Source organism: Panicum virgatum, chromosome 8K, assembly GCF_016808335.1.
Source record: "Panicum virgatum strain AP13 chromosome 8K, P.virgatum_v5, whole genome shotgun sequence".
Taxonomy (NCBI): domain Eukaryota; kingdom Viridiplantae; phylum Streptophyta; class Magnoliopsida; order Poales; family Poaceae; genus Panicum; species Panicum virgatum.
The window spans coordinates 47,110,708-47,120,799 of NC_053143.1; the positions used below are offsets into that span (position 1 = coordinate 47,110,708).

General features: G+C 43.4%; 1 protein-coding gene across 1 annotated transcript; it reads left to right on the top strand.

Moving 5' to 3' along the window:
- Positions 1 to 417: 417 nt before the first annotated feature.
- On the top strand, positions 418 to 7,831 carry LOC120644922 (ankyrin-3-like). Its single transcript, XM_039921664.1, has 2 exons — positions 418 to 1,406; positions 6,952 to 7,831. The coding sequence occupies exons 1-2, from the start codon at positions 560 to 562 to the stop codon at positions 7,728 to 7,730; spliced, it is 1,626 nt and encodes a 541-aa protein (XP_039777598.1). The 5' UTR covers positions 418 to 559; the 3' UTR covers positions 7,731 to 7,831.
- Positions 7,832 to 10,092: the final 2,261 nt, after the last annotated feature.

A 10,092-nucleotide genomic window follows, 5' to 3' on the forward strand; every position in this document is an offset into this window, starting at 1 on the left:
GGTATTGCACAGTATTACTCGGTCTACTCGTCCTACATGGCACGATAAAAAATGGATTAATTACACGGCGTTTTTCAGTGTGTAACATGGCGTTTAGGCTATAGAACAAGTATGGTGAAAGTTAAAAATTCTGCCACGTCCAATTTTTACAGACTTGCACTGTCTAGAATTACCTTTTTATTTATAAAATATACAGTATGCATAATATGGAAGATATATTATGTATTTATATCACTTTTCAATATAGATTTACATGCATATACATGTTTTTTAAAAAAAATTAATTAAAAAATACAAAAAACGTGTAATCCCATGTATACGTGCAGTGTGTAGGCTAACACTGACAGGAGGGCAGCATGCGGGCGGGGGAGGTTAAGGTATCGTAGCTTCAATGTCTCAGACGACACTCTCGGATAGCTATATATAGTACGTTGAGACTTGCGAGATGTGGAAGCAGCTAGATAAAGCAACAAATAAAGGATAGGTAACATCGATCGTGATCATCTCCGATCATATATAGCCGCTACTCCGATCGATCTGGTCCGTCGCGAATCGTTCGATGGCTGTCGCCGGTGGCAACCATCATCCACCATTGTTAGATCCCCAGCTGCTGATGGCTGCTCGACGCGGCGACAGTAAGTTGCTAAAGGAACTGCTGCTGCTGCCGCGGCTAAAGGCGGAAGACGACAGGGAGGAGGAAGACGCACAAGAAGGGACGACGACGAGCCCCACCACCAGTGCCGCCGCGGGCATGTCCTCCATGGCGGCCAGCAGACAAGACGTCGTCGTCATTGTACAAGTGGATCCTCGCCGGCCTCACGACGACCATGCTGCCGCAGCTGCACCCTCCGCTGCGCTTCGTGAGGATGGTGTGACCATGGAGGGGGACACTCTGCTCCACGTGGTCGCAGCATGCGGTGACAGCCCGGAGTTCCTCCACTGCGCCGACATGATCGTCCGCCAGGACGACGAGGACGAGGGGAGGAAGAAGATGGGCGTCCTGCAAGCGCGCAACCGCAATGGCGACACGCCCCTGCACTGCGCCGCCGCCGCTGGCAACGCCGACATGATCCAACGCCTAGTTGATCTCGCCGCCGCGACCAAGGGCGAGGCGGCGAAGGAGTTGGTGGAAATGCAGAACCAGTGCGGGGAGACCGCCTTGCACCAGGCGATCCGCGCCACCACCAGCAGGTGGAACAAGTTGGCCTGCATCGACCGGCTCATGGCCATGGATCCCGAGCTGGCCTGCATCCCACGCGAGGAGGGCGCTTCCCCATTGTACCTGGCCGTCTCGCTCGGTGAACTGGAGATTGCAACGCACCTGCTTCACACGAGCAAAGGCAGGCTGTCCTACTCCGGACCGCATGGACGAAACGTCTTGCACGCAGCGGTTTCGTGTGGCAAAGGTACCTATCCAGTAATCAATTCTACTCCCTCAGTCTCAAATTATAAGTGTTTGATTTTTTTGACAACAAGTTGAATTGGCTCGTCTTATTTAAAAAAATTAAAATTATTAATTACTTTTGCTATGATTTCGTTTAGCATATACTTTAAGTATGAGTTGGATTTTTTTTGAATTTTTTGTATATTTTCTTTTGAAAAAGACTAGCTGATTTGACGTGTTGTCAAAAAAGTCAAACAACTTATAATTTGGAACGAGATGGAGTATATAAATAAATGAATGTTCAATTCTTAGGAGACCCACAAAAAAGTACTAGTATTAAATACTTATTTTAATTTCAACTAGTATTAATTTTTAATCAACTTTTAGTAGATCTTTCTCTTTAACACTCTACCTCGCCTCAAGTTGATGGACTATAGTATATCTTACTATTACTATTAGAGACTTCTTTTGACCCCTCTACATTAATTTTTATGAGACACGCAAGAAAAGAAATCAGAATTTTTTTCACAATAATCAACATCTAACTATATATATGTAGTCTCGAACAATAATAGCCATAAGTTCTATTATGTTTTTTTTTCAAAAAAAAATTGCCCACTTTGCCATTATGAATAGGATTTCAAGTAATACTTAAAATTGCATTAAATTACCCTAAAGTAACTCTCCAAATATATTCTTAAACTACCCACTCTTCCATTGTTAAATATTTTACTTAACAATAATACTTTAAATTTGAATTTAAATTACATAATTTATTATTATAAAGAGCTCATTATAATATTTATTTAAATTTGAATTTAAATCTATGCAGTTATGAAAGATGATTTAATTTAATTTGTAAATCTAAGTTACTCATATTTTATATTGTAATCGCTAATCTAGATAGCCCATTAAGTTTGCATGTAAATCAACAACCTTTGTTATTACTATAAGCAAGCAAACAATAATATATATCACCATAGGTCTATATATCTATATCTTCTATAACTAAATAGGAGAACCCCACTACCTATTTCTCTCAACATGCGTGAAGCCACATCATCGTCCACGTCACCGTCCACTACAACATCCATTTAAACATGCTATTGATCTTTTGTGGTTTTATGCATGCATTGCCTTTCGGTGGTGTTCTGCAGAACGCGTGGTGAATATGTTTTTCATGATGTTAGTATTTTATCTACAATTTTTCAATCTATCAATTAAATTATATTTAATGTTATAAATTCCAGCAGCAACGCGCTGGGTCTCATCTAGTTACTTTTAATGTCAGCTGCCTAAAAAGTTGAACAAACGTAAAGTAACTATACACGTATGTTTCTAAATTACTCTTATTTCACTAATCTACCCTATAAAAACTCCAGTTTAAAAAATAATAATTGTCACATATACCTACCCAAATCTGTACCCACCCTTAGATCATTCAATACAATTTAATCTAACGATCGGTTTTAATTAGTTTGTTTCCACATTGGGCCCACAAACTATCACCATAGAGATGTTTACATAGCCTCCGTAAAATCCTAGGCGCAGGACCAAAATCGTAGGTACAGAAAAAGGAGCGGCAGATTTGCTTATGTAACTTTCTTACGCGTTTCTGCCGCCCGGTCGTATCCCTGCCATCTCTTTTTTTTCACCGTTTTTTTTCACCCGCAATCTAGATTCGGATTTCAACGATCAACCCTATAAATCTTCACCATACACACCGTGATAAAATGCAAAGCCCATTATACTATAAAATTTACAATCAAAATACAGAGCCCACTATACAACAAATTAATCGACCGTGTAAATGAATTTTACGATAAAAAATAGAGCCCATTATCAAAATATATAGACATATAATCCCGAATCGACAATTAATCTGGACAATCGTATGCACAGCGGCGGACCCGGCCGAAAATTTTAGCTGGGGCGAACTTGCGCGACAAATCAAAAGGAAGAAACGAACGATCGCATACCACATTTAAATATATAGTTCGAACATACTATAGCAATTAGCAAAGCAGTAGATGAACTCCATATTTAAATAATTCCTCTAATTTCATGAATAAATAATGTTTTAGCATCATATATTTCAAAATACGTCAAAGTAAAATGGATCTGCTTGGAAAAAATGAAGTACGATGGGTGAGAACAATAACAAAATTGACCATTTTTTTCAAACAATGGTGAATATTACTAGAGTATATAGACTACTAGCAAAGCACTATGCACGTCTAGGTTGGTTTTTTGGCAAGTGCATTCTCCGATTTTTTATGGCTTGGAATTTCTTTTTTATTTTACCACTATCAAGAACTTTAAAGATCTCTTTCTCAATGTAGCATTATATCAGGTCATTGAGCCAATCATCTGACATCTTGTTGCATAAATCTGTCTTGATGAAGTGCAAAGTTGAGAAAGCTCTTTCAACTGATAACATTGCCACAAGATTAATGCTAACTCAATAAGGCGATAAACCGAAAAGCACGATCTTTTTCCAGTTCTACCATTTTTACAGCTAAACTTCGTAAGTCATGACAAGCAGCAAATTCGGAGAAGTGAGGATTGAAGCGGCTACTTGCGGTTGCGGTGGAGGCTGCACGAGAAAACGGTGGCCGACCAATGGAGAAGCACGAGCAGCACCCAGGCGAGCACGTATGCATATTATCATAGTTATGAAGAGGGAACTCGTTCTCCAGTATCTGCCATTGGCAGCCACACACGGATGGGGATGAAAAAGGAAGATAAACGCAAGAAATCAAGGCCAACTGAGGAATAAAACGGCAACAGAGAAATAAAAAAACAAAACGAAAAGAGGCACCAGCGGCGGAGGAGGCGCCGGACCCAGGAGTAGGTGGCGGGCGCGAGCAGATCTGGAGGTGCCGGACCAGGGGGTGGGAACGGATCCGGAAGCGCGTGCGGCTCACTGGGCACCACTGTCGGTGCGTTGCCAGAGCGCCTCAGCGCAGGAGTGCGGCCGGGGCGCAGGCGCGCGGCCGCGGGAGCCGATGCGAGCGCCTCCTCGTGGACGTCAATTTCTCAACTTCTTGTGCCGCTATGTTATTCCGGTCCCTAAACTTTTAAAATGGCATCCCGGTCCATAAACTATATTCGGGTGTCATCAAGATCTAAACATGCGTAGGGCAGACCCATCAACTGAGGTCCAAACAGGCGTAGGGTAGACCCAGGTGCCATCAAGATCTAAACAGGCGTAGGGCAGACCCATCAACTGAGCTCCAAACAGGCGTAGGGTAGACCCATCAACTAGGCACATGGACATAACAATGATGTGGATCCCTTCGCCCCTGCTTCGGCTCAGCGTCGGGCGAGATGCCGCTGGGCCTCCTCGGATCACAGAGGAAGCGTGTCCTGGCGACGCACACTGGCACCTGGGAGCGTGTCCCATGCGACGTGCCGGGCGCAGAGCGGCCGCATGGGATGATGTGGTAGACATAGCATGTGCGTAGAGGCTGTGTTAGAGGCAGCGAGGTCGGGCGGGTCGGCCGCATCGGCCATGGTGCTAAGAGCGGTCGCACGGGAGGACGCATCGGCTGCGGCGGCGGGGAGCGGCGTGAGGCCGTGTGCCAGGGCGGCGTGTAGATCCATGCACGTCCTTGGAGAGCGTCCCGCCGCCGACGGTGAGGTGGAGGTAGTCCGTCTAGGAGCGCAACGTGAGGCCATGCACCAGGGCGGCGCGCAGCACGTCTACCCACATCCACATCTCCTAGCCGCCGGTGTCGACGTATCATCGACCGAGACGGCGAGCCGCCCCACTCCCCCCAAGCTAGCAATGCCATGTCGACGCCGCCGCTGCCGGGAACCATGGCCTTGCGGCGCGATGAGTGCCCGCACCCGGTCGCCGAGACCATGAGCAGCAGCAGCGCGATGATGTTGGCCTTGGTTGACGGGAAGAACACGGCCGTGCCCCGCAAGACACACCGCGGGGACCAACACATTGGCGCCGAAGTCGGTGGACGCGAGCGCGAGCACATCAGTTCGACGACTACGGAAGTGGACGACGTAGAAGAAGGGGAGGGACCGAGATGACACGATGACACAAGTACAGGCGGTGTATTTTACTCTATAATATAGGTGGTGATCACGCAATTTATGGATTGCCTAAAAAGTCGTTTCCCTAACAAATATGCAATCCGGACAGAAAGACGATGTAGATAATATGTAAAAAATATGGCATCATGTTTTGTTTCATTTAAAAATTACATAATAAAATTAAAACATCAAATTTAATATTCATATAATTTTAAAAAATAATTATATATTATTTTTTGGTTGTCATGTGCGGACGACGTGCATCAACAACGGGTGCCATGGTCAGGTGGATTACAAAGTTATGGATCTCAGGCCCAAACTCAAATGGATCAGCCATTTCACTAACTAATATATAATATATAGTCCATATACAAAGACGAGATAGAAACTATGTGCAAAACGTGACAATATGTATTCTTTCATTTAAACATTAAATAAACAAAATTAACCCAACGAATTGAATATTCATATAATTTGAAAATAATTACCTTATATTTTTATTGACAAAAACATAAAATTACTCAATGATGAAAAACTCAAATAAATTCTAAACAGCAAAAATGTTAATATAATCTATAAATAATAAAATAAATTCATTTTTAAATGCTCCCTCCATCGAAAAAATAAGGCATATAGATTTTTGGAAAAGTCAACCCCTCTGCTCTCGCCCGTGCTCGAGGAGTCCGGACAGCCGTCCTCGGAGCCCCTGCTTACACCGACAGATGCTCAGTCTCCAGACCCGAGCTTCCACACGGCTTCGAACGTGCATTTTTACTAGTAATATATAAGACTAACGTTACAGGTCTTTAGATTTAGATTTAAATAGAAACTATATGTAGTTATGAAAGATAATTTAATTTATTAAATTTAAATCTAAATCGCTAACATTTAGCATTATATATAATAGCTAATCTATGTAACCCATTAGAGTTGTATGTAAATTAGTCACATCCATCACCACTAAAAACTTAACATCAGCTATCATAAAAAAGGATGGACAAATATAAAGTACTGTACATGAAGTTTTGCACTAATAATGTACTATAAAATACAAATTTAAAGGAAACACTTTGTGTATCACCGTGCATCCCAAATAGATATGCATGTATGAATCTATATACACACATATAAAAAAAGACACGGATGTACTAAGCTATATATGAGAGAAATATGAATATGCATGATAAAATATAGTAATTTTGGGTTTTATGTTAGGTAACCGGCAAAATAAGTAATTCAGATTATTGTCAGAATTACTTATCCACAAACTTCAAATATGTATATCGAAATATGTATATCGGTTAGGATTCTAACATGTGCGGAGCACGGGTTGGTGGACTTGATGATTAGTCATTAGATATTACTAAAATGATGACCATAAACCTCTAATGTTTGTTAATTAGATTTATAGGATTTATTTTGTTTGCTTTTTCTGCATCGTGTCTAGTCAGTAATAGTTAGAGTAATGCAAATTATGAAGACAAATAACCAGATCTCTATGTATGAACTGCACGCAGCGCTGCAAACAGTTTTGGAATGGCTCAAGGACGTGAAGACAACGGCCGAGATACAAGAAGTAGTCGAACAAGGGGAAGGGCGCAGCTCGACGAATGGTGGTGGTGTGGCGGCAGCAGCTGATAATAATCATCTCCTCTCGAAGCTCACCAGGCAAAGGGACAAGCAGCAGAAGGGGAGCACCCCTCTTCACTTGGCTGCATCCTTGGATGGGTGGCCGATGGCAGGGTTCCTTTTTGGAGTGTTTCCACAAGTTTGGGCGGCGTCAAGTTCTGCCACAGCACTGCTGCTAGATGCTAACAAATCCATGGCATATCAGGTGGACGATGAGGGGTCGTACCCCGTACACGTTGCTGCTTGGTGTGGCAGCCTCGATGCGGTGAAGGCGCTGCTGCAAACATGTCCGGACTGCGCCACCCTCCGAGATGGCAGCGAAAGAACTTTCCTCCATGTTGCTGTTTCGACGGAGAGGCACAGTGTGGTTAAGCATGTCTGCAAAACGCCAGAATTGTCACCGATTCTCAATGCGCAGGACAAGAACGGAGATACTGCGCTCCACGCCGCTGTCCGTGCTGGCGACGTTGCTCTCTTCAACTGTTTGTTCCGGAATCGGCTGGTACGCTTGGATTTGGCAAATAAAGACGGGATGACACCTCTTGATCTTTCCTACAGCATGATCCCTTCTTCACCATTTCATTATCCATTTGTAAGTGCGCTATCATTTCCCCTCCTTCTCTACACTAGTACTAGCTCAAAACTATCTAAAAGTAAATTTCAATAGTAAACTTGTTCTGAATTCTCACCTAGCTCTATTTTCAAATTGCTTGTTCAATGTCCCACACTTGGTAATATTATGTAATATGACACAAATCTGGATCTTCATATAACTTGTGCTAAACTGTGTAATAGCGTGGTTGGCATAATAGTTTTTTTTGTGGAAAAGGGGCATAATAGTTAATAGGTGAGGGTCCACATATCAATCGCCAAACTTGCTAATTTTATGCTAATATGTAGTACCACACAAGTCCATATCTTCATAACTAGTGCTAAACTATGTCATCACGTAGACATGACAGGTGAGGCCACACATATTAGGTACATCTCTCCCCACCATCTCTCTTATCTTTTTCCCATCCATCCTCCGATCTCACGCACTCTCTATTGTCTTCTGCGGCGCCACCATGCCACCTCCATCCGCTACTGCCCCAATTCCACCATATCACTTAGGCTGTATCCACTCATGCATGGGGTGGGGAGGCTGGATTATGTTCCTTTATTTAAAAAAAATCCACCATGTCACCACTGCATGCCCTACTACTCACGAAAAAGTTTCATACATATAGAGACATCATAAGTGAATAATCAGTACAGTATCACAAAAAAGAAAAACTAAAACAATTAAAAGACTATCAGAGTTTACAGCTTATCCTGGAAACGAAGGCTCCAAACTTCACAGGCAATCGACTGGGGGTTGTGCACGCCTAGAACTCAGCATCATCTTCAAAATACTTCTCACACCTTCTTCTTCTGAGCAGCAGTAAGCAAGGGTGAGTACACTTATGGTTGGTACTCAGCAAGGCCACAAGAAATAACCAGAAAATGATTTATATCCATCTTTAAGTTCATTAATCATGTGAGGGTCCAAGCCGCTCTTGACCGTGAGCACGGCTAACCGGTTAGTTTTAACTCTGCAGAGGTTGTACACTTTCACTACAATTCGCGTAAAAGTTCCGAAGAACTTTGAACCCAACCACGCATATGTGCTGATCAGGCACAATACCACACTTCCGAGGTGTGATTGCATAGGGACGCTACGAGGCCTTTACAAAGAATTCCTATATGTATGTGTTGGTCCCTGCCGTGCGGTCCCTCAGAAGACGCAGCTTCCTTCACCCGCTCCACAACACAAACTCATAACCACCAAGCGGAACAACCCCAACACAACATATAGTTCATCTAATTACTTAGCCAAGACCAGAGCCCATTAGTATTGTGGTTGTACGGTTTTCTTGGGTGGTTCTCCATGTTCCAATTAAATCATATCATCTTGTGAATAAAGCATAGATAGAAAGATGGTTAGGGTCACTTGCCTTTCTCCAACGAAAAGCTACTCTTACTGCTCTTCAGCTTTTGCTCACTTGGAATTCTTGATCTTCAATCTTCGAACAGCGATTCTTCTACTCGAAACAATCATCGGGCAAACATACAAAGCAAACAGGAAGATACAACTAAGAACAATACACCAAACAAGATAAAAGCTTTGAAAGAACGCACTAAAGGATAGGGCTCGTTGCTATGGTTACGAGAGCGCAAGAAACGCGGAAAACGGAACTAAAACGACGATTCTTCAGAATATACGGTGCTTCAGAGATCTAGTCGCGATTAACTAAAGAGTTAAGAGCTAGCGGAAAGATTTGCAAGACACAGAAAACTGTGCTCACAGAGGATAACAAGGTCACAAAGCTATCGCACACGTTGCAAGGATCACGTGAGCGCAAGAATCGATAAAAAAATGGAGCTAAAACGAAGAAGATATGGCTAAAACAAGATTCTAGGGACTTGTTTGCAATAGATTTAAACTTTCAGGGGCTAGCTCTAAAGAAACTAGGGACTAAAACGAGATTTAACCTAAGATACAGGGGCTAGCTTGCAAAACAACGCACTAAGGATGGTGGGTTCTATTTTGGAAAAGCTCAGGGTGTTTTCTGTAAAGATTTGGACTAAAACAGAAATAGTTTTGAACTGCGATGCACGGAGGGTTGATTTTGGAAAAACGGAGGGGTTTATTTGCAAAAATGACCACGGTTGAACGGTATTTGGTTTAGTTGACTCGGGTCATATTAGATCTGGGCCGCTGGATCTAAATCGGACGGCGGGAGTGGATTGGGGTGGGCTGGCGGCGGCGCAGAGCTAGAGCGGGCGGAGCGGAGCTCGCGGCGGCGCATGGCGGATGGCGGCGACGGCGAACAAGACCGAGCGGAGCAGAGCGAGAGAGAGAGGGAAGAAAAGACGGAGGAAGTTGCTCACCGGAGAAGAAGAAAATCGTCGGAGTCGAGGAAGAAGGCACGGGGTCGACGGCGAAATGGCGACGACTCACGAGAAGGAAGACACCACGACGAAGAGGACAACGAGCTGAGAACTGG

Coding starts and splice junctions, on each gene's coding strand:
- LOC120644922 (XM_039921664.1), top strand. CDS start 560: ATGGCTGTCGCCGGTGGCAACCATCATCCACCATTGTTAGATCCCCAG. Junction 1,407..6,951: donor AGCGGTTTCGTGTGGCAAAG/GTACCTATCCAG, acceptor AACTGCACGCAG/CGCTGCAAACAGTTTTGGAA.